General features: G+C 42.6%; 1 protein-coding gene across 3 annotated transcripts in view; it reads right to left on the bottom strand.

Moving 5' to 3' along the window:
* Positions 1 to 2236: 2236 nt before the first annotated feature.
* glrx2 (glutaredoxin 2) overlaps positions 2237 to 25633 on the bottom strand; it is a 51979-nt gene continuing 28582 nt past the window's right edge. For all 3 annotated transcript variants that reach the window (XM_038794884.1, XM_038794885.1, XM_038794886.1), the window contains 3 exons: positions 8280 to 8372; positions 3974 to 4150; positions 2237 to 2801 (listed from right to left, as the gene is read on the bottom strand). In XM_038794884.1, the coding sequence (XP_038650812.1) occupies positions 2661 to 2801; positions 3974 to 4150; positions 8280 to 8372 (411 nt within the window). In that variant the 3' untranslated portion in view covers positions 2237 to 2660. The remainder of the gene's footprint in view (positions 2802 to 3973; positions 4151 to 8279; positions 8373 to 25633) is intronic.

Here is a 25633-nt window from a genome sequence, read left to right as displayed (position 1 = left end):
TAAGAAGAGTGAAATATTGCAGCAATAACAAAGGACTTTTGTGAGACAATACCTAGAGTACTGGGTACAATTTTGGTCTTACCTAGGACAGATATACTTAGAGTGAGAACAATTAAGGTATACCAGATTAATTTCTGGGATGAAGAACTGCCCCAGGGGATTGATTGAATAGAACAGGCTACATTCTCTGGAGTTTAGAAGAATGAGAGGTGACCAAGTTGAACTGCTCAAATTCTTTAGAGGGCTAGACATGGTAGATGTTGAGAGGCTGTTTCCCTCACTGGAAGGTCTAGAACTAAGGGTCATAGTCCCAGGATCAGTGGTTGGCCATTTAGGACTGAGATGAAGAGAAATTCCTTAATTCAGAGAGTTATGAATCTTGGGAATTGCCTACCCCAGAGGAATGTCATGTGTGCAATCAATTAATATATTTAAGAGAATAATAGATTTTTGAGCACTCAGGGAATTGGGGGAAGGGATGAGAAAGTGGAGTTTATGTAAAGATTGAGCCATTATCTTATTGAATGGCAGAACAAGTTCAAGGGTCCATAGCTCTACTTCTTAGGTTCTTGCCAGAATTGCCTCCGAATAAATGTGATAATTTTCAGTGTCACAATCTATGTTTCAATTTTGATTTGGCCATAAATGGCAATTTGCATATATATCATATTTAATGTAGTAATAACATCTCGAGACGTTTCACATTAACGTATCAGAATAGCAGAAGTTGCATCTACTCTCTTGAAAGTGAAAATTGAGCTTGTAGGCCTTGAACTCTGTTCACCTGTTCTACAATTCACTTTTGCAGTTGATACAAATCACTGGGTTTTCTCATCTGTTTTTAATGGTTACTCTGCTGTCTTTAGGGTAGTCAATGATCTATTTTATTTGCATAGACAAACATATTAGCTTTTACCTATTCTTCCTATTTGTTGTTCATAACTAGTTGCACTTGTGCTCAATGGATTGTGTACGAACATTCCAGGCTTGCCTGTTCTTTGTCTTGCAATTGGCTTTTTGTTTGCAGGTATCCCTGTGCTTCAGTTTGCAGTTTCAGCTTTTGGATTCTACACAATGTCTTGTTAGCTGCCTGATTTCTGCTGAAGAAAATTATACTGTGCAGGGGTGGTGATGTCTGTTTTCAAAATGATTGATAAAAGGCTTTGGAATTGCGAATGTTATCTTGCGCCTTTGCAATATTTTGAACCTGACCAAAGAAACCAGTAAACTATTAAAATTCTTATTTTGCGTTTGCCACATCTGAATAACCCAATATAAAATTGTCACCGTCTATGGGGAGTTATTTTCCTTTGTGTAAGATACAAGTGCAAGTTCCTAAATGGTTCTACACTGACACATCCCTTCACCTATTCTTTTGACATACAAGTGTGTTAATTATACCTCATTTGTTACACTGTCTTGTGTAGAAAATGTAGAAAACTGTGAGATTGTGGTTTTCTCAGTTTAATGTTTGCAAGGAAAGTAATCTTTTTGTATTTCTAGCTGATTTAAAATGATCAATAGTAACTTTTTAAATATAACTGATAAGTAATAAATGAAGGGCAGCACGGTGGCATAGTGGTTAGCATTGCTGCCTCACGGCGCCGAGGTCCCAGGTTCAATCCCGGCTCTAGGTCACTGTCCGTGTAGAGTTTGCACATTCTCCCCGTGTTTGCGTGGGTTTTGCCCCCACAACCCAAAGATATGCATGGTAGGTGGATTGGCCACGCTAAATTGCCCCTTAATTGGAAAAAAATAATTGGGTACTCTCAATTTATTTTAAAAAAATAAAAGTATTGTATTAAATAAAGCTAGAGGACAAATTGATTTTGTATAGATTACAAATTTAGTTTTGACACTTTTAAAATCTGTACCATATGGGTTGGTTAAAACAGTTGTTGCCGCTGACAAGATTTTCTGAGCAAATCTCTATGCATATTAAGCTAAAACATGTTAAAGTTAACTTATTCTTGTAATTGCCAATGTAATGTCACACCGAACTTTGGAATTTTATCTGTCTCCATGTACTTAGTGGCAGAATTTACCAGGTAGCATTGGCAGGTTAAAACAGATTATTGCTGTGTCATTTCTAGAGCTGCTCTTTCCATGAAGCTTGGTGTTGCTACTTGAAAAGGCAATTAATCACTAACACCACATATTAAACTAAATACAATGTGCTGTACAACTATGAATATTATTGTTAACTGCCTTTACATTAACTATACACAAACAATTGTTTTTTTAATATTCTTTAATCCAGTTGAAATAAAGTGTTAGGACAAATATTTAATGCTCTGACATTTAATGCCTTTTTGTTCTTGTATATCTCTCCATAAAGCTACACCACCCAAGCAGCCTCACAGGCAGGTCAACAGCTTCCAAGCTTTTACTAGTACTTCTCTGGAACTTAGGAAGTCCACGAAAGTGATCATAGTGACTTTGAAGGGATCTAAACTCTTCGTTCAGCATGGGCCAAATGGTCAACCTCCATAGTGAGGACAGAAGCATGCGAAGTTGAATTTTCTTAATTCAAATTTGTTTATGATAAAATCACTTGATTTTAGAACAAATCTTGCTAATCAGTTTTAACAGGATGCATTTTAATTTGCCAGTTTATTCCATAAGTAATGATGAGCAAGGAATGATGCTTCTATTTGGCATCAAAGAAGGATGCAAATTCCTTCTATGGCAGAGTTTGGACCACACTCATTCACCATGGCCAGTAGTCTACCCTTGGAATGGAGTAGAACAGTGTCTGAACCACCACCGATGCACGTCCCATTTATAAACACTTTTGGAACCTGTATAGGAAAATAAGAAGAGTTGAGTAATTTGGGTTACAAGCTAATATTGTATATTTATTAAATTTCCATGTTTATATTCTCCATTCTCTAATATGAATTGCATCACATACTTTAAAAGCTTGTGTGAAATTTGTTGATAACAAGTAACATTATGCACAAATGGAAGGTCTCCAGTTTTCTCTCCCTCTTCCCAGGCTACAACTTTGCGAAAGGAGTTAGTTCCTCAAACACACTCATGCATATTTTCCCCTTTATTTTGATCTTTCTTTTGTTAACATTTTTCTCTCTGTTTCCACGATATTTCCCCCTTCCTTGACCCCACCTCCTCATCTCCTCCTGCAAGTGGTGTCAGGGGTGGCTGCAAGAGGCTAAAGATGTGCTGTGAGACAACAGGAGGGAGTGGGCCTCGGCAGTCTACTGCAAATTACCTCTCGGAATTGTAATTCTTCCTGCCCAGGAAGACAGATAAACTTCAACAGACAGAGGAGGAATGGTTGTGCTGCGGCTTGCATGTGTTTTTCTGCTAAATATAGTCCTCAGTGCCTCCTTGATTTGTAGTCCTGGAGATTTTTTTAGATTTGTATATAACTTGCCCCAGTTGACATGGGAGTGTGTACACCAAAGATCCAAAACATTCTGGTGGCTGAGTGCATTATGTTAGGAGAGGAGTAATCGTGAGGTATTTGAGCAAGCTTTCAATAATGAACAACATTGTTTGAACAAACTTGTTTAAAAAAATGTAATAATCAGCCGCTCTAATTAGATGCATGAGATGTATTGTCTTTGATGGAGGTTTACCACATCGTGGGTTAGTGTGTTCACAAAAGAGTGGAAAATTGGAAGGGGGTAAGATATGTTCAAACATTTGGAAAACCATTATTTTAATATCAGAACTAAAGTGGATCTATATGATACATAGCATATCACACAATGATACAGGGCCCTGTAAAATAGATTTCTAAAGAAAGGATATATTCTAAGTTGAGTAAAATTACATTTAACCTTTTCAACAACAGAAATCCTGGCTCAAGCAAAGAATTGAATGTGCTAGATTAAATAAATCTTGATTATCTTTTAGTATATTTACCTTTCAACTTCCTACCCCATATTTGAATCTTTAATTCCTTTGTCTTATCTTTTTACAGTATATAGAACTCTAATAGACTTACTGTCTTTATACCAGTCATTTCAGTAAGAATACACTGGAGATGCACACCATCATTCCGGAGATCTAATTCAATGGCTTTGTAAGGAATGCCCAGGTCTGTAAATATGTTCTTTACAATATCACAGTAAGGGCATGAGGTTTTGGAAAAGATCACAACACGATTTTGTGTAATTGTGTCCTGAAAGAAATTAATTCAAGAGTTTCATTTTCAATTTCTTTAAATAAAACATTTTTCTCCTCTTCTTGCTTCTTATTCGATTACTAAGTTGAAGTTTAACATATCTCACTAGATTTGTCCATCCTAATAATTTTGGTAAAGCATGTTGCTTATTCAGTTGCATCTGTACATACATCTGTTCTGTGACTGGCTTTGTAATGAAAATGCTTCAGCCAGGAGGAAAGAGAAAGTCTAAAGTCTGTCATATGATCACTGTCAATGCTGTTTCTTAAGAAGATCATCTTTTCCAAGACTCACCGTTAATCTCTTAACACCTCCCTTGTCTCAGATTTGTCACTGTTTGTCCAACATTTTGAATTGGATGGACAGCAAATGCCTCCAACTAAATATCGGGACGGCCAACATTTGGTGCATGCTACAAACTCTGTTCCTTGACCACCATTTCTATCTCTCGCCTTAGTGACTGAAGCTGAGCCAGAGTATTAAGTGTTTGTGATGTGTTTGACTCCGAGATCATCTTGAAACCACATAGCCACATCACCAAGATTGCCTCCTTCAACCTCCATAATGTTGGCTGGTTATCACCCACTCTTTTTATTAATTTACGGGATATGGTCGCCAGCAATTATTACCCATCCCTAGCTGCCCTTCAGAAGGTGATGGGTGTTGCCGGTTAGGCCAGCAATTATTGCCCATCCCTAGTTGCCCTTTAAAAGGTAGTGGTATTACCTTCTTGAACCGCTGCAGTCTTTGAGGTGTAGGTACACCCATTGTGTAGATCTAGGAGGTTACCCCAGCGACTGAAGGAACAGCAATATATTTCCAAGTCAGAGTGGTGAGTAACTTGGAGGGGAACCTCCAGGTGGTGGGTTCCCCAGGTATCTGCTGTTCGTGTCTTTCTAGATGGTGGTGGTCATGGGTTTGGAAGGTGCTTTCTGAGGAACCTTGGTGAGTGACTGCAGTGCATCTTGTAGATGGTACACATGCCTGCCACCGTTTGTAGTGGAGGGTTTAAATGTTTGTGGAAGGTGTGCCAATCAAGCAGGTTACTTTGTCCTGGATGGTGTTGAGCTTCTTGAGTGTTGTTGGAGCTGCACACATCCAGGCAAATGGAAAGTATTCCATTAAACTCCTGGCTTGTGCCTTGTAGATGGTGGACAGGCTTTGGGTGGGGGTCAGGAGGTGGGTTACTCGTCATAGGATTCCTAGCCTTTGACCTGCCCTGGTAGCTACAGTATTAATATGGCTCATCCATTTCAGTTTCTGACCAATGGTAACCCCCATTGTTGTTTGTAGGGGATTCAGTGATGGTAATGCCATTGAATGTAAGGGGCGGTGGTTAGATCCTCTCTTGCAGGAAATGGTCTTTGCCTGATACTTGTGTAGCGCAAATGTAACTTACCACTTGTTAGCCCAAGCCTGGATATTGACCAGATAGTACTGCATTTGAACACTGCCTGTTTCATTATCTGAGGAATGATCTGAACATTGTGCAGTCATCCATAAACATCTTCTGACCTTATGATGGAAGGGGGGTCATTGATGAAGCAGCTGAAGATAGTTAAGACACTACCCTGAGGAACTCCTGCAGTGATGTCCTGGAGCTAAGATGATTGACCTCGAACCACCCCAACTATTTTCCTTTGTGCTGGGTATGACTCCAACTATTGGAGAGTTTTCCCCATGATTCCCAGTAACTCCAGTTTAGCTAAGACTCCTTGATGCCATACTCCGTAAAATGCTGCCTTGATGTCAAGGGCAGTCGCTCTCACCTCGCCCTTAGCATTCAGCTCTTTTGTCCATGTTGAACCAAGGCTGTAATGAGGTCAGGAGCTGAGTGACGGTGGCAAAACCCAAACTGAATGTCCGTGAGCAGGTTATTGCTGAGTAAGTGCTGCCTGATAGCACTGTTGATGACACCTTCCATCACTTTGCTGATGATGGCCAGTAATTGGCTGGGTTGGATTTGTCCTGTTGTCTATAGGACACCTGGGCAATTTTCTGGGTAGATGCTAGTGTTCTAGCTGTACGAGAACAGCTTGGCCAGGGGTTCGGCAAGTTCCGGAGCACAAGTCTTCAGTACTATTGCCAGGATATTGTCAGGGCCCAGAGCCATTGCAGTATCCAGTGCTTTGAGCCACTTCTTGATATCACTTGAAGTGAATTGTATTGGCTGAAGACTGACATTTGTGATGCTGGAGACCGAGTTAGATCATCCACTCAGCACTTCTGGCTGAAGATTGTTTTGAATGCTTCAGCCTTTTCTTTTGCACAGATGTGTTGGGCTCCTCCATCATTGAGGATGGGGATATTTGTGGAGTCTCCTCCTCCAGTGAGTTGTTTAATTGTCCACCACCATTCACGGCTGGATGTGGCAGGACTACAGAGCTTAGATCTGATGCATTTGTTGTGGAATTGCTTAGCTCTGCCTATTACTTACTGCTTATACTGTTTGGCACACAAGTAGTCCTGTGTTGTAGCTTCACCAGTTTGACACCTTATTTTTCGCTAAATGTGATGTTGCTCCTGGCATGCTATCCTGTACTCTTCATTGAGCCAGGGTTGATCCCCTGGCTTGGGTAATGGTAGAGTGGGTGAGGGATATCCCGGGCCATGAGGTTGCAAATTGTGTTTGAATACAATTCTGCTGCTGATGGCCCATAGTGCCTCATGGATGCACAGACTTGAGTTGCTAGATTTGTTCGAAGTTTATCTCGTATGGCTTGGTGGTGGTGCCATACAACGCGATGTGAAGATAGGACTTTGTCTCCACTGTGCGGTGGTCACTTCTACTGATACTGTCATGGACAGATGCATCTGCAGCAGGCAGATTGGTGAGGATAAGGTCAAGTATGTTTTTCCCTCTTGTTGGCTCCCTCAACACCTGCTGCAGACCCAGTCTAGAAGCTATGTCCTTTCGGACTGGTGGTACTACCGAGCCACTCTTGGTGATGACATTGAAGTCCCCCAACCAAAGCATTCCTCCAAGCGGCGTTCAACACGGAAGAATACTGATTCATCAGCTCAGAGTGGCCAGCGTGGTAATCAGCAGGAGGTTTCCTTGCCCATGTTTAATCAGAAGCCATGGGACTTCATGTGGTCTAGAATTGATGTTGAGGATTCTTTTCTGCTGGGTCTGCCCTGCCGGTGAGACAGGTGTCCGGGACACCGACTATGTTAGGCTGTGCTTAACTAGTCAGCGAGACAGTTCTCCCAACTTTGGCACAAGTCCCCAGATGTTAGTAAGGAGAACTTTGCAGGGACGACAGGGCTGGGTTTGTTGTTGTCATTGTGGGGTGGTCTGTCAGTTTCACTTCTTTTGTGTTTTCATAGCGATTGAATACAACTGAATGGCTTGCTAGGCCATTTCAGAGGGCATTTAAGAGTCAACTACATTGCTGTGAGTCTGGAGGATGTCGGCCAGACTTCTTTAGTGAACTAGGTAGGGTTTTTATGACAACAGTGGTTTCATTAAACTTTTTAGTTCCAGATATTTTATTGAGTTTTAAATTCCATCACCTGTCGTGTGGGATTCGAACATTGGTCCAGATCATTATCGTGGGTCTCTGGATTACTAGTCCAGCGACACTACCACTATACCACCGTCACCCCTGTACTGAAAACTGGTTGTGCATGTATTACTTGTTAGTTCTGTCCAAATCCTGGAATTAACAGGCATAAGAATCTCTTTAAAAGGCAATCAAGCTCAATTACCTCTTGCCTGGTCATCTTTCCATCTTTACCCCCATGCAAACTTGTGTTCAGCCAAAGCACTGCTGATGGTTTCTCAACCACCAAGTCCTGTGCACCCATAAAGTTTTTGCTGACCTATACTAGCACCTGACAGCACCTCAATTTTAAAATTCTGATCCATGTTTATGAATCCCTCCATGCTCTATCTCTGTAACCACTTCACTTGACCCTAAACCGGGGCCTGCAGAATATATGCAGTCTCGCTCAAGCTATCCGTCTCCTCAGAACAGACAGATGATTAAAAATAAGCAATTTTAGTCGTGCGTTTCAAATGGTTTCATTAGCACACTCGTCCCTCCTAACTTCAAAAGTCACAAATGAGAAATGTTAGGTATAACGTGTTCGCAAAATCGCACCTGAATTATCGGGAACTCACATGAATAATCTGGAAAGCAGTGGCATCAGTAAATGACTGGCATGCCTGTGGTCCGGAAAATATACCCCCCATCCTGTTAGTTCTGTCCAAGTCCTGGAATTAACAGGCATAAGAATCTCTTTAAAAGGCAATCAAGCTCAATTACAATGTCATTTCGTTTGTAGCGTAAGGTGTTATTGTATCGGTGTCCCCCCCCCCCCCCCCCCATTAAAATGATACATAACCTGTTGAATAGACGTTGAACTGGGGTAAAGACTTTCCCAACTCGAACATCCCAGACGCTCAGGAACGGTGCTCTTTGAAGATCGATCTCAACTTGGCATCCTGATCTTGGTCCAAAACAATGGGGTGTGTTGTAAACCAGTCACATCACGTAAGCCTTTGTGATGTGGGTATTTAGCAGCTCACCTCGGGGGTGGGGGCGGGGGTGGAGGGACGCTAACATGCTGTTAAATGGTGAATTAAAAACAAAACGCGACCACTCAAAAGTAATAATAATAAACTAAAAGTGCCACGACTGTGACTTCAGGTTGGCATCTGAATGGCTGCGTTTTCCAGTAACTGGCTACACTGAGTCAACCGGCAGTATGGATCTTGCAATCCTTCGTCCTGTAGAGCGTTGAGCATAAGGTCATGGAGTGGGTTAATATTCAAATTTAGCAAAAAAGCAACTTGTAAAGTTCATAATGGATATTATGAGTGGAGTGATGGTGGGGAACATAAGAAAGAAGTGCAGGGATGGACCGATCGGCCCTTCCATCTGAACACCATTCACAGGTCTTCTGCCTCAACTCCACCTTTCAGCGCTATTCTCATAACCCCCAGTACTTCAAACTCGTTTGATTCCTGTCTTAAATATGCTCAAGAACTAAACAACCACATTTCTCTGAAGTAGATAATGCCAAATTATTTTTCACCCAGAATGTGGTGGGAGTCTGAAACTCTCTGCCTGAAAGGGTGGTGGAGGCAGACCCCCATAACGTTTAAGGAATATTTAGATGTGCACCTGTGTTGAGAAGGCATTAATGCTATGGGCCAAGTGCTGGAAAATGGGATTAGAGTACTTAGGCTGAAGGGCCTTTTCTGTACTGGAGACCTCTATGACACAATTACTTACAACAGTGAATATAATTATCTTTAAGAATTCTTAATATCCCAGAGGTGTATGCAAATCTAAATTTAATTTCAATGATCAGATAAAGGAGGCCATAAATTGTGAAAGATAATCAGAACTCCTGATTTTAATCTAAATGGAAAAAATATTTGTTTTACAAATCCAGAAAGGTTTTTTGGCAATAGTTACAACCTAGTGCGCCATTCAAACCTAGTTACATCTAATTAACAAGATGTGACATTTTAGGGAACTTTGAACAATGATGCTGTGTTGAAAAGGAAAAGTTAATCACTGAACAGAATCAAATTATGGTCATGTTTGCATTCACTGTTCTTCAATAATTCTAAATAGTTCACAAAGCAAAATGCCATGGACGCTTAAAAATATGAACGAGAGCTAGAAAATGCTGAAAATACTCGGAGCCTCCGGTGGAAGGTCTTCAACATTAAATTGTTTCAGCATCCCAACCGATCCAGGTTTTGATCTAAACAGAAATCGAGGGAGGACGATGAAATTAGGGAACGTTGCCAATTTGGAGGGAGTACCAGTGACGGGGATGACGTTGCTGAGGATTTTGACATGGTGAGTTGAAAGGGGGGACGAGGAACACATAATAGAAGAGATGTAAGTGAGGACAATGAAACAATGGAGGCACCAGGTTGTGACGGGAATTTGCAGAGGAGGATAAAATTGGGAATTTAGGCACATTGAGGGATGGTGAGCAAATGAAGTATGACAAAGGCAAGATGATATATGAGTAGACTGTGCAGTTTGCTGAATGTAGGAATTTCAGCCATATTGTATGATATGTAATTGGTGCAGTAAGAGTTAAAAGCCTGGATTAGTGTGTGACTGCTGCAGTCTTGTTTTTAAAATTCTGGTTTGTAAGGCTGCAAGCTTTTTGGAGGTAGAGGTGCAAGCATCAGAAGAGTTAAGCTCATGGAATGTTGTTTATATAAAGAAGGTTCCCTAGGAAGTAGATAATAGAGGTATTCTGTTCATCTTAGTAAGATGATGTGTTTAGTGGGAGGAGCCAAGGGCTGAAGCAGTCAGGTGTTGAGTTTTGAAATTCAGCTCAGATCTGACTGAACAGATCAGCAGCTTCTGGAGAAGCAATGAGTTTACATCTGTCTGTGAACAGACCAGTGTCTCTCAAAGCAGTTTAGTTAAAAAGATTTTGCCTGTGAACAGAACAGTTTCTGAAAAGGCTGGTAAGGTAAATAGTGGTTTGACACAGGCAAGAACCTGCAGCAAGTTCCTGAAGGATCTCTCTTTCTCAAAGTGGTTTACCCAAGACATCTTTTTACAGCAAGTATTCGTCAGCCTAACTATTGAAAAGTGGTTTTGGTCTGTGATGGGGTTTGCTTGAGTGGTGAAAAAAGATAGCAGTTAGGATTTAGTGTTTCATTATTAAGCATTGTTTAACTGGTAACTGTAAGCTATTTTCTTTATGATGAAATTAGTAATACTGTGTTGATAAAGTTTGTTTTAATATACCATATCCCTATTTGTGCATGGAATCACTCCTGGAGTGAAGTATCCTTTCCTGACAGTCTTAAAAATTTAATAAAATGTTGGTGTTATTGTCCAGTATCCTAGCAACTGCTGGGGTCTGGTCTGGGATCATAATAACAGGCGTTGAAGTTCCAAAATTAATTTGGATTCGTATAAAGGGGTTTCTTTCTATCTTTAGGAACTTTTTAAAAAAGTGGACCAAGTTTATTTTGCCTACCAGGAAATTGCATCACTGTCTAGCGGGGGAACAAGAGGAGTGATGGGACAGCCTGAATGGACTAGACTGTTTTGTTCCCTTACCATTATTGGTATGTGGCTATGCTCTTTGGTCTGATTGTCTTTTATTATCCGATGAAAAAATAATTTTTGATGGATTTTGCTTTGATGTTGGGACATCTCCACATTAAGCTTGCTGGCCAGCCATTGGCATGGTGGAAGGGGTTGCAGGTTGATACTCAACCTGTTAGCCAAGTTATGGACACACTGTCCATAAGTCCTGGGGTGGGACAAAACCCAGAGATTCGGATTCCGAGCCAGGGAGGCTACCCTCTTTGGCACAAGACCTCTTGAACACATTATTTAGGGGTTATCTATATTTATATTCTGTCGGACGTTGATTGGAAATGACAAGCTGACTTACCAATCTATGTTCTCCCCTTGATAGCATACCTCAGGCTGTAAACCTACTGCCTTTTAAGTCAAGGGTGCAAATCTTCATACTTGTAACCCATGGAGCTGCTCTAGTATCTAATGACCTGAATTGTGCAATACTAAATATGGCAATGCTGTCAGTGTTTATTTACTGAAATTAACAGCAACTTCGGGGGTACATACATGCAAAATTAAGTCCAGAATTTGAAACCTACACAGACACTACAATTAGAAATCATTGAACTAATGAGAACTCTTCCTTTTCTGCTATACTATCACTGCTAAAAAGCTCCTTAAAAAGTTACACCTTGTTGGGCAGCAAATATAGGCATGATCAGGTCGTGGGGGAGAGGGCAGTGTGGGAGCGGATGGAGGCAGCCTCTTGTAAGGGCACTAGCTTCGGGGCACTGTTACAGCACCTCTGACATTCTTGCCAGCCAGGTACTCCACAAGTCCGGTGGCGGTGGCAGCCCTGAGGGAGTGGGGACAGGAGCGGCAACACCTGAGGTTGGAGGGTGCCTCGGTTTGAGCTTCGATTTGCTGAAATCACAGGTTTGCTCCGGGGGAGCTGGACACGGGGTTCTGGGGGTGGCGGCGGGTGGGGATTGAGTGGTTTTGAGATGTATTCATGGGGGGAAGCTTCCCGAGCTTCGAGGGACAGGCAGAGTAGAATGAACTGCCTGGCAGGATTGGGTGCGAGTCTATGTGAGGAAACAGGTGTTGTCTCTTCCTGACCTGCCGCTGCTGTGGTTGCATGACAAGATGGTGTCAAAAGGAGGGGTTGGTGAGGGCAGGGTGTCGGAGATTTGCAAGGAATTAATGGACTGGGAGGGTGTCCAGATAGGAGAAGTTAAGCGGAAGTGGGAGGAAGAGCTGAAGTGGGTGTTGGAGGCTGGGTTATGGGTGGAGGCTCTGAAGAGAGCGAATACATCCTCTTTGTGCGCTAGGCTTAGCCTCATTCAATTCAAAGTCGTCCACAGGGTGCATATGTCTACAGCCAGAATGAGCAGGTTTTTTGAGGGGGTGGAGGATAGGTGTGGGCGTGCACGGGGGGGGGGGGGGGGGGGGGGGATGGCCCGTGGACCATGTCCACATGGGTTCGCTGACATGAAGTCTGATGTGCTGAGGGTGAAGGTGGTCACGAGCCCTTAAGTGGTGATCTTTGGAGTGTTGGAAGGCCTGGGATTCCAGGGAACAAGAGAGGCTGACGTCTTGGCCTTTGCCTCCCTGGTAGACCGGAGACAAATCTTTTTGAAATGGTGGGACTGGAACCGCCGAAGGTGGGGGGGGGGGGGGGGGGGGCTGTTCGCTTTGAGAGGGACTGTGGAGGGGTTTGCCTGGAGATTGAAACCGTTTATCGACTTCTTCAAGGATAGTTACAACATCAGCGGTGGAGTGGGGGAGGATCTTTGGGGGTTAATAAAGGAGGCAGAGTGGGGAGCGGGGGTGTTTGTTATTTATTTGTTATGTGATTTGCTGTTTGTTCTCTTTTTGGTTTGGTTGTGTTTGATGTATGTATATATACAATGCCTTAATAAAAACATTTCTGTCCAGGCTAGGGCTGAGGAGGACAAAAGGGCAACAAACCAATAAGAACAGAGGCTGACTTCTGAAGACAGGGATATGCTGAGAGGTCGCACATAGAACATAGAACAGTACAGCACAGAACAGGCCCTTCGGCCCTCGATGTTGTGCCGAGCCATGATCACCCTACTCAAACCCACATATCCACCCTATACCCGTAACCCAACAACCCCCCCCCCCCCCCCTTACTTTTTAGGACACTACGGGTAATTTAGCATGGCCAATCCACCTAACCCGCACATCTTTGGACTGTGGGAGGAAACCGGAGCACCCGGAGGAAACCCACGCACACACGGGGAGGACGTGCAGACTCCGCACAGACAGTGACCCAGCCGGGAATCGAACCTGGGACCCTGGAGCTGTGAAGCATTTATGTTAACCACCATGCTGCCCCTCTCACCAACCTGCGGCGCTCCTTCAATCAACCTGTAAAATAGGCACTTTCTGCCCGAAAAACGGCCATAAACGATACAAATCATCCCCACACCATGAACAAAATGAATAAAGAAGAAAAAATGCTGAACAACAGCCAGTCCAGAGGATGAGTGGAGACCAGGAGTGGGAAAAGCCTGGACAAACAACAATCGGCTGAATCGACCAGCATGCGAGGTGGTGAAACACGGATTTCGCCAGAGCGAGAGGAACCGACCCGCCGCACGAGAAGCCCCAACCTCACCAGGGGATGGATGGAGGATGTTCCTCTTGAGAGTTGAAGGAACACTGAGAAGAGACAAAATTGGACATACAAGCTGCGGTGAAGTGTGCGGTGGCGAAGCTCTGCCAAACAAGCTGGTGGCCCTGGACAAAGCCGAAAAATGAATGGAGGCCCAGGAGGCAACACAGGTCATACCCCAAACGGGAAAGACCTTCAACATGGTGATGGAACTCAACGTATTCATGGAGCAGATGGGGGCCCATAGCAATTCACCAACCCGGGGTGAAAGAGTTTTCCTTCTCCCAAATACATAATGTCTATTCACGGAACAACCTCTTTATAGTGGGGAAATCTGTGCTTCCAGGGCTAGTAAGGGCGTGATACTCCACGATGGTAATCTCCGACCACGCTCTACGTTACATAATAATAATCTTTATTGTCACAAGTAGGTTTGCATTAACACTGCAATGAAGTTACTGTGAAAAACCCCTAGTCACCACATTCCAGCACCTGTTTGGGTACACTGAGGGAGAATTCAGAATGTGAAAATTACCCAACAGCACGTCATTCGGGACTTGTGGGAGGAAACCCACTCACCCAAGCCAGAATCGAACCTGGGACCTGAGAGCTGTGAAGCAACAGTGCTAACCATTGTGCTACCGGCGAACCTGTAGTACAGGTCCTACCTTACATCTCCTAATACAGGTGTAACAGTGGTTTACCACAGATACCCTGTCAAATTATCTGATTAAAGGCTAGAGGTTTGGTTGGCAGTTAATATCTACACACTCCCTGACATAGCACAGGGTCACGTCTTTGGCAATTCCGTGTGGCTATGAGATTAAAACAACCTGAGAAAGCTGAGAATAGAATTTGTCACGGAAAGGAGGCAACCTCCTGTTTCTAAGGTTGAAGCCAATCGGCTTGGTCAACTTGTAAAAGTGAAACCAGGTTTGTGCCAATAATTGGTTATTTTTGACATTAGAAGGAAGAATGGAGATTAGCTCATTTCACTGTAAGCTATGGCCTGTTGATAGGTTGTCTGTGAAATAAACCAGCTTATTTTATTGGGCCTTGATTCAATAGAACATTAATCAGCCCAGTGTCCAGAAAATAAGAGGAATGCACATAAAAGACATCGATATTGCAGTGTCCACACAGAAAGAAAAGAAAGACTTGCATTTATATAGCACCTTTCAGGACCACATGACATCTCAAACCACCAATCATCTACCTTTTTGAAGTGTTGCTTTGTAAGAAAAGCAACAACCAGTTTGAGCACAGCAAAATGTCACAAATAATCACATGATAATAAGCAAATAATCTGTTGTGACATTGTTTGAGGCATAAATATTGGCCAGGACATGCGTATCTCACCCATTCTTCTTTGAAATAATGCCCAATATAGATGCGAGGTTGGAGATGTACTGAATGCCCCCTGTGGTGGTTGGACATGGCCTCCTGGCTGACAAGGCCTTTTGCAAGAAAATAATCACAGGCCATAGACGAATATATTACTAATAACCAGAGTGGGAAAATCTCACCCTCCACACTCTAGAAGGCGCTGAATGCTGTGATCAGGGGTGAAGTTATCACTTATAAAGAACAAAGAGATAGGAAGAGAGGGCAGCTCGGCAACATCTAGTAGACTCCATACTGTAAGTAGACTGACCCCGACCGTGGAGCCCCTGGCAGATAGGAGAAAGCTACAGGTGGACTTTGGCCTGCTCTCCATGAGGAAAGCAGTGCATCAACGCCGCCAAGCAAGGGACCCTGTACAAGCATGGAGACAAGGCTAGCTGCTTGCTGGCTCACCAGCTGAGAAAGCAGGCAACCACAAGGGAAATAGCACAGATCAGGGATAGCAGAAGCAACTTAGTAGCGGAACTGGACAAAGTCAACAAAGCGTTTGAGACCTTCTACCAGGGGCTGTACACATCAGAGTCCCCAGCAGTGGACTTGGGGATGAAGCAGTTCCTTGTTGGACTGGACATGACAGTTGTGGGGGAGGTCAGGAAATGGGGCCTGGAAGCACCGCGAGAACTAGGAGAGGTCATGAAGAGTATTAGCACCATGCAGGCGGGAAGGCGCAGGGACCAGACGGTTTCCTGGTGGACGACAACAAAAGACTCGTTACAGCACTGGCCCCGCACCTGTGGGAACTGTTCACAGACTCGCTGACGAGACCATTAGACCAGATAGTCAGCTGTTATGGGCCAGGGTTTAGAAAATACCAAAGTACATTATGAAGTTCATCTGGCCGACAACTGTTTGTTGAATTTGGCTAGAATGAGCACAAGAACATGCCTTTCTGGTATTATTCAACAGAGTTCTTAGCTGTTTTTAATAAAAAAGAAACAAACTTTATTCTAAGAATTTAGTTAACATTTGTATAAACACACAAATTAAGAATTGTTATCAACTACAAACAAAAATACCCCACACAGGTACAGTAATCTATGTTTAACCCTCAATGAATTCCCCTTAACTGTTCCAATTCAATACCAAAATCCAAATAAAACCAGAAACCCCTTTTCAGAGGTGTGGCCCAGCACACAGCATCCTTACTGGTATAAGTCCTGTTAGTGATACTCTTGTTCCCCTTTCCAAACAGCAGGTTTGAATTCCTTCCAGAAAGCAATTATATCTTTTAAGTTATCAAGTAGTCTGAAAACAGCTTTTAATTCGCCCTGTGCAGTTCAAACCCAGTCCAAAACTCAAAGCTGAAGAAAAACTCAGAATCACAACCCAGCTCCACCCACACAATGACATCACTGAAGCCATGTGATAAGACAAAAACATTTCTTAAAGGGACATTCCTATGACACAGCCAGGAACACTTGCAGTCAGCAAGGGTTGTGGCTCGGCCATGCATGGGAGAACTGAGAGGTGAGCAGAGCAGCAGTCGGGAGGTGCGAAGAAGGCTAGGCAATGCCGGCTGTGTCTTGGGAATTGGAGAGCAGAGGCCTGTGATGATAGGTAGATTATCATCTGTAAATAATATAATACACACACAGATGATGATCTATTCATAAGTTATATGTTTTACCATTGTAGTTCTAGCATCCGACCAGCAGGTGGTGCGAGTATGCAGGCATCTGACCCGGATGCACCATGTGTCCATGTGTTCCAGGACAAGGTGTTAGGAAGGAGTTGATAGCAGTCACATATTAGAGTAGCTCTGCAGTATCTTAGTGTCAGACCATTATTTCCAACTGTATTAATCTTAGACATTATAGTAAAGCTTTAGAGCAGTGTTAGTAATAAAGTTTTGTTGTAAAACAAAGTCTAATGTTCTTTGTTAACACTACCACATCAAGATTCAATATCAGCATAATCAAAGAACATTACATGGCCAGCGGAAACGGGCGTGACCAGGGTCAAAGGCCAGCCAGACAGGGCTGTGAGAGGGCAGGACTGTGCGGCAACTGGACCAGGCAGCGAGGCAAAGTGAGAAAAGAGACCCGACCAAATAGTTAGCAGCCATGCAGCTATCCTGGTTATCAAGGTTTGGTCACCCAAGCAAGAGTCGAGAGGTGAGCAGAACACCAGGTAGGAGGTCCGAAGGAAGGCCAGGCAAGTACCGGTGTTGTGTGTTGGAGCAGCAGCCAGCAAGGAGCAGGGCGACTTGACCAGAGCCAGAGGCCAGGCAATAGGATTAAGAGTGAATGGGTTGGGTTCAGCAGCCATCAGACTGGGCAGCTGAGGGTGGGTGGGATCAGGAGGGCATTGAAGTCTTTCAGAGTGTGGCTCAACATCATTGTGGCGAGAGCTCAATGTCATTGGGACAGGGCTCAACAGCATTGGGGCGGACTGCCACGTCAAAAGAGGTCAGGGCGTAACGTGGGGCCCTGCATAAAGAGAGAGGGCGGGGCCCCAAAAGTGTAAGTCCAACTCTGGATGTAATTACTCAGTGGGTCCCATTGTGGCAGATGGGGTGAGCCAGCCACAAGTCCATTGATTTTGGCAGGACCGAAAACCCGCCCTAGGTTTTTAATGACGCACCAACCCAGAGCTAAAGACAAAGAACGTCCCTCAATTTTAAAAACTAATTTTATTTTTATTTTTTTAAGTTTTTAATTTTTCAAAAATATATAAATGTACCCAGTTCTTATTTTTCCATTTATGGAGCAATTTAGCATGTCCAATCCACCTATCCTGCTCATCTTTTTGGGTTGTGGGGCTGACGCCTACGCAGACAGACCTAATTTAATTTTTATAAGGTGTAAGGTATAGGAGCAGAATTAGGCCAGTTAGCCCATTGAGTCTGCTCCGCCATTTGATCATTGCTGATCTTACCTTGGCCTTGACTCCTCCCTCCTGCCTGTTCTACGTAACCCTTCAACCCATTACCAATTACAAATCTAACTCATCCTTAAATTTACTAACTGTCCCAGCATCCACCACACTCTGTGCTAGTGAATTCCACAGATTCACAACCCTTTGGGAGAAGTAGTTTCTCAACTCCATTGTAAATTCATTTTAGAATGCCCCACAAACCAGCATGGTGGCACAGTGGTGCGCACTACTGCATCACGGCGCTGAGGACCTCTGTTCAATGTTGGCCCCTGGTCACTGTCGATGTGGAATTTGCACATTCTCCGTGTCTGTGTGGGTCTCATCCCACAGCCCAAAGATGTGCAGGGTAGGTGGATTGGCCACGTTAAATTGCCCCTTAATTGGAAAAAGGAATTGAGTACTCTAAAGTTAAAAACAAAAAGAATGCCACACAAGAGGAAGGATCTTCTCCACGTGTACTTTAGCCATACCTTTTATCATCTTGTGTACCTCAAATTGATCTCCCCTCATTCTTCTAAACTCGAGAGAGTATAAGCCTAAACTGTTCAATCTCTCCTCATACGACAAACAACTCATCTCTGGAATCAAGCCAGTGAACCTGCTCTAAACTGCCTCCAATGCCACTACATCTTTCCTCAAATGTTTCCATTTTCAGATTAAAATTTCAAATTTTGTAATGTTTTATATTAAAATAAGTTTATATTTTTGCTTCTAATGTGTATAACCCAAACATTTATTTCACTCTTCAATACTGCACAAAAAGAATACTCAGTACACGCATTTCATGAGGTTCCTTCAATGTGATTGGCTGCTTACATTGCTTGATAACATCACTGTTGCTGGATGCTTGGAGACCCTTTAACTTTGGCCAAATTCAAAATAACATTGGAAAAGATGAAATCTATTCCAGAGTTTGCTCAGTCTTTGTTCAGGTCTATGGCAACCACCATTGATTCACTGCTTGTTGAAATCAACCATGCAGCGTATACACTTCAACTCAGGAGAAATTGAAGCTGCATGTCTCGGGTGCAAAATGAAATCTTTTATTGTGTATATTGATTATAATTGAGAGTTTGAAATCTTCTTGTGGTTACAAATCAAATGTTCTCATGAAAGCCCCTGCAGAAGGCTTGAAGAGATATAATTAAACTTAGTGTTTTACAAACAAATTGACTTTCAAAATAGTAATGGTTTCTTGCTCAAAGCAAACAACTTGCGCAGACTTAAGAGTTAGAGTGGAAATATGAAAATACAAAATAAGGATAGCAAGTAGTTAGGTAAAATTATAGAGTGATCCCGGAATGACAATGGCTGCCCGGACCTCTGTCTTTAAGGAAAATGTTATCAGTCTGACTTCATCAGTTCCTACCCCTGTAATATGTTGATTGGCTTGTAAGAGTCTCAAATGCATTTGATTTGATGGTTAGTTGTCAATCATCAATGTGCAACATAGATGTGAATATGTTGCATCGTTGGGTGTTTGCTGTGTATTGGAATGTGACTTACACTTTTAATCAGATCTGGTTTCTATTGAGTGCTGTACTTATTCACATTTTGAACAATGGCAGATTCATTTTATTCATGTTAACTCATTGTGACCTTCATTGAATTGTTTCATTTGCTTCTAGTTAGACTGTAGCTGTTTCAAATCCATGTTTTCATTATTACAAGCTATACACTTTGTAATCTGAAGTTAGACTGTGTTTGCAGTCTTATGATGGAATTCATTTTTAAATGAATTTTTTTTTTAAAATTTAGATTACCCAATTATTTTTTCCAATTAAGGGGCAATTTAGCGTGGCCAATCCACCTACTCTGCACATTTTTGGGTTGTGGGGGCGAAACCCATGCAGACACGGGGAGAATGTGCAAACTCCACACAGTGACCCAGAGCCGGGATCGAACCTGGCTAGTGTGTGATTCAGATTAATGCCAACAGCGTGAGTTTGATTCCCATTCTGGCTGAGGTAGACTTGGGACTTGCCTCCTTGCCCTGTAACCTGGGAATGGAAAGCAATGGCACACCACCACTGACAAGGACACCTAACAAGAAAAAAACAGTTTAGGATGAAGCATCAGCAGACAATGAGCCAAGGACCTGCCTTTGGGCAGAGCGCGTGTCAAGATGAAGGAACTCCACTCAGCTTGCAGAAAACGTATCTTTTGAGATGACAAACATCTGATGATTTCAATTGAATTAGAAGAACATTATGCTTGCGTGAGATTCCTGTGCACTCAGTATTTATTATGTGTTTTTTTTGTGTCGTGCATGTTCCTGAATCCACTGGTGGGCGTATATGTGTTTTCTTATAAAGCAAATCTTGTTCCATTTTTTAATGTACAACACGTGGAAAATATATCCTGAGTAGTGTGTTTTAAAAATGTTTTTTTTAAATTTTAGAGTGCTCAATTTATTTTTTCCAATTAAGGGGCAATTTAGCATGGCCAATCCACCTACCCTGCACATCTTTGGGTTGTGGGGGCGAAATCCATGCAAACTAGGGGAGAATGTGCAAACTCCACACGGACAGTGAACCAGATCCGGGATCGAACCTGGGTCCTCGGCGCCGTGAGGCAGCAGGGCTAACCCACTGCGCCACCGTGCTGCCTGTTTTAAAAATGTTGATGTTTTTCATGACACCTCATAAGGAATTACTTTAAGTGTGGATTTCCACACGTTTACTGTGCAAAGTGGAGTCGCTTTCATACCAGTGCTAAAATTGCAATGCAGAATATCACATTGCATTAATCTCAATGTTTAAAAACTATAATTCTCACTCAGGACAGATGTTCCATGGATTGGACATTAAATAATGGATCAAAGTTTTATTGACAAGAAGATACATCAACATACAAGTGAACTCAAGAACCTACAAATCACAAAAACCTCAGAACAAATGCCCAGTGTTCAGGAAGCTAACACCAGGACAAGGTTCTTCTAATTTAATTGCAATTATTAAATACTGTAATCTTCACCCTCTAAATCTTTTAGCTCTGGTACCCCTTTCGTATCTTGTGCCATGTCTTGCTCACCCAACGTTCTCACCCTTAATTATTGACATTGTGTTGTTTCATCAACACCTCAATTTAATGTTGTCATCTCATGTATAAAAACTTTCATACATTCTCCCCACCACATTCATATTGCTATAACTTTCTTCAGTTGTATAACTTCCTCCCATGAACTCTTTGTTCTGCTACCTTTGGTCGCCTGCCCATTGCTCCCTTTTTCCCCCCGTCATTAACCATTGGCATTACATTTCAGCCACTTGGGTTTGAGCTGTGGAACTCCATTCCTAAACCCCTTTGCTCCTCGAAGACCATTTTAAAAACTCATTTTCCTGACCAGCTTTTGGTCATCCTCTCCTATTTAGTTGTTTGGATTGGTGTCCATTTTGATTCCATTTTTTAAAGCGTGTTTTCCATGTTAATGACACTCGAATAAACTGACATTGGTATTATTTATAGACACCTTAATCTTTAACATTCTTGACCTATGTGACATTATCAGATGGTGAGCTCGCTCCAAATGCACAAGATGTACCAGTTTTGTTTATTTGGTAAACACAGAAGTATGAAACTTGGTCATACACTGTACAATTGAGGGCGGCATGTGGCGCAGTGGTTAGCACTGGGATTGCGGCACTGAGGACCTAGGTTCGAATCCCGGCCCTGCGTCACTGTCCGTGTCGAGTTTGCACATTCTCCCGTGTCTGCGTAGGTTTCACCCCCACAAAGATATGCAGGTTAGGTGGATTGACCATGCTAAATTGCTCCTTAATTGGAAAAAAATAATTGGGTAATCTAAATTTTTTTAAAAATACACTGTACAATTGTACAATCTGTCAGTGTATTAACTTGACACCAATATAATCTATTATTGTGGAAGGTTAACTATACATCAGAGTCTTGTGTAATGAGGAACTGCAGTTGGTGTGGGAAACAAAGCCATTCTATTTTTTAAAATTTAGAGTACACAATTCTTTTTTTTTCCTATTGAGGGGCAATTTAGCGTAGCCAATTCACCTACCCTGCACATCTTTTTGTGTTGTGGGGATGAGATTCACTTAGACACAGCGAGAATGTGCAAACTCCACACGGCCAGGAAAATAATGCAATTCTCTTTCCCCATTTGTTTCATTGCAATTTTTCAAGTCATATGTTTCTGTTCATTTTCCATAATTCTGCTTTCGGGTTTTAGAAATATGTAAATATCAAATATTGTGAAAACCAGGATAATAAATGCAAATTAGGTCCATTTATAAGCTGTCTTGTGCTGAATTGCACCTTAGTGTCGTTTTACACATTGAGAATTTATATGATGAAGTTAAATTGAGTGGACTAGAAGTACTTTGAATCATTAACATACTACCGCTTTATGTAGTATGTCCTTACTATGATTAACAAGATGGTGATTTCCCAACCGCAGCCAGGCTGGGTAGGTTAAAGAGTCCCCCCAAAGCCTGGAAAAAAATCAACCCCAGTCATTGAGTACAGTCCCAATAGCTTGTTTAAAACGGGTACTAAAGTCTGGAAACAGGCTGTCTGTCCAAGTGCTGTTTTTAAAAGGTCGTGCAGATGGCACAGTACATGGCAAAGTGGAATCAGTACTAAAAACAACTGTATAGAATCCATCAAAGAAATGAAGTTGCACTGTCCGTGTGGAGTTTGCACATTCTCCCCGTGTTTGTGTAGGTTTCGCCCCCATAACACAAAGGTGTGCCCCTTAATTGCAAAAAATGAATTGGGTACTCTAAATTTATTTTTAAAAAGGAATGAAGTTGAACATGAAACTCTGCATAATACAAATGCTGAGAAAACAAATAATGTGGTGACAATCACCTTACAAATGTCACAGGTATGCAGCTACAATTTACTCATCGCGACCATAAGACATAGGAGCAAAATTAGGCCACTTGGCCCATCGAGTCTGCTCCGCCAGTCAATCATGGCTGATATTTTTCTCATCCCCATTCTCCTGCCTTCTCCCCATAACTCCTGATCCCCTTATTGATCAAGGACCTATCTATCTCTGTTTTAAAGACACTCGGTGCTTTGGACTCCACAGCCTTCTGAGGCAGAGTTCCACAGATTCACCCCCTCTGGCTGAAGAAATTCCTCCTCATCTCTGTTTTAAAGGATTGTCCCTTTAGTCTGAGATTGTGTCCTCTGCTTCTTGTTTTTCCTACAAGTGGAAACAGCCTCTCCACATCCGCTCTATCCAGGCCACGCAGTATCCTGTAAGTTTCAATAAGATCCCTCCTCATCCTTCTAAACTCCAAAGAGTACAGACCCAGAGTCCTCAACCGTTCCTCATACGACAAGCTCTTCATTCCAAGGATCATTCTTGTGAACCTCCTCTGGACCGTTTCCAAGGCCAGCACATCCTTCCTTGGATACGGAGCCCAACACTGCTCACAATACTCCAAATGGGGTCACCAGAGGCTTGTATAGCCTCAGAAGTACATCCCTGGTCATGTATTCTAGCTCTCTCGACATGAATGCTAACATTGCATTTGCCTTCCTAACTGCCGACTGAACCTGCACGTGAACCTTAAGAGAATCGTGATCGAGGACTCCCAAGTCCCTTTGTGCTTCTGGTTTCCTAAGCATCTTCTACCGATCTTTGTATCATCTGGAAAATTAGCAACAGTGCCTCCAGTACCTTCCTCCAGATCATTAATGTATATTGTGAAAAGTTGTGGTCCCAGCACTGACCTCTGAGGTACACCACTCTTCACGCCTGCCACTCTGAAAAAGACCCCTTTATCCCCAGTCTCTGCCTTCTGCCATTCAGCCAATCCTCTATCCATGCCACGATCTTACCCTGAACACCATGGGCTCTTGACTTATTATCCATACTATCCATCGAATATATATGCAAAGCAATTGTTTTCTGCTGAGGGGAGGTGGGGCAAGGGAGGAATATAAGTTAAAAAATCTGAAACTAGAATTCAAAGAACAATACAACCCAAGTTAAATGACGATTAGTATACCATTAGCCATTTAAACATAAAGCCTGGATGTATGAACAGGCACCATGTGCAGAGATTGTTACTTGATGAATAGCATGGGGAGAATTGTAAATGTTAAAAGTATTGGAGGTGGGGAAAGGAAATGCTTTGCACGACACTATGGACTGAATCTTCCATGGAGTGGCAATCCAATGGTGATTGCCACTTTTATTTTCTTACCTTGGACTGGAGCTCCGCATTCCTCTCCAAACATGGCCACCTGAAAAATGGAGAGAGTAGCTGCTGCTGGAATCCTTCAGTGCAATGCAAGATTGTCAGAGGAAACAAAGCCACACCCCCTTTTTACAGGACTAGCTGCTATATTGTGGTAAGTTTAAAGGCCTCAGTCATTCTGCCAAGCTCGGAGAGAAGGTAAGTGCATGGTAAGTGAGTGAGAGGATAGGGTGGGTCAGGGTGTTGAAAGGGAGTTGGGGTGGGGGTCGGGGTAGTCAGGTGTTTGGGGGTGTCAGGTATAGTCGGATGATGGGGAGGGGGCGGTGGACTCAGCTGAGTCCAGTGTGGGGTTGGGGGGTCAGTAATGTAGTGTCCAGGAGTTAGAAATGCTTTTAATCCTTGTAACTTTTCCTGCTAACTACGTCGGGTCCATCCGAAGTGTCTGAAATATTGATCCAAATTGCCAACGAAAGTTGGAAATCCCTAGGAAATTCCAAGCAGTCATTGCGAGGGAACATTTGAAGGGCTTCCAGCATATCTGCCAGAGTACCTCTGGGATACGACCATCCAGAGACTGCAAGATCTGGGCCTATGTGTACACAAGTAATCTGACACAACATTGAAATTTCATGATTTATTTCAAATGTAACACGGAGTTAGAAAAATTCAGGAATTCTATATTAAGGAGAACGAGGAAGAGAATAGCTGTCATCCCATTTGCAAGGCGGAGAACATCGTAACACTAAAGGAAGAAGTTTACCACTTGAATGGAGTTTATGTGTATCCGAAGCACCTCCAATACATTTTCCATTCACAAATACTCTTGGAACCTGGCAAAAGAATAAAATGTTGGAATAAAATTAATCAAACCCAGATTTGACTCTTTCAAAAAAATTCCTCCTGAACAGGTTTACTTATGAAATGATATAGACTCCAAGTTCAGTATATTGCAGACAAAAAAAATCTGGATGCATTTAGGAAATGGTGAGATGGTGCAATAGGAGGACTATAATGTACTACTGAATGGATTAATTAATTACAGCTGAATGGTCTTCCTCATCCACAATAAATGTAAGCATGGACTTAAATGGATTTGGTTGCCCAGTGCACTACCTTCCAATATTATTTTACCAGACTTGAATGCAAGTCTGTGTGGAATGATCATTCAATGACCATTGCGTTACTGACCACATATATTGTGGCAAGCGTTTGCTCAGAAGAGATATTTCCCAGTGCATGCCAATTGAGTTCTGCTTCCAGAACTTCTGGAAAACATACTTGCCCCTCACATTTCCCCACTGTGGGGAAATTGTCCCTTTCAATGACCAGAATATTTGTGGCTTTGACA

This window comes from Scyliorhinus canicula, chromosome 4 (genome assembly GCF_902713615.1).
Source record: "Scyliorhinus canicula chromosome 4, sScyCan1.1, whole genome shotgun sequence".
NCBI classification, from domain to species: domain Eukaryota; kingdom Metazoa; phylum Chordata; class Chondrichthyes; order Carcharhiniformes; family Scyliorhinidae; genus Scyliorhinus; species Scyliorhinus canicula.
The sequence above is the reverse complement of the archived record's forward strand: the minus strand, read 5'-3'. Positions and strand labels throughout refer to the sequence as shown.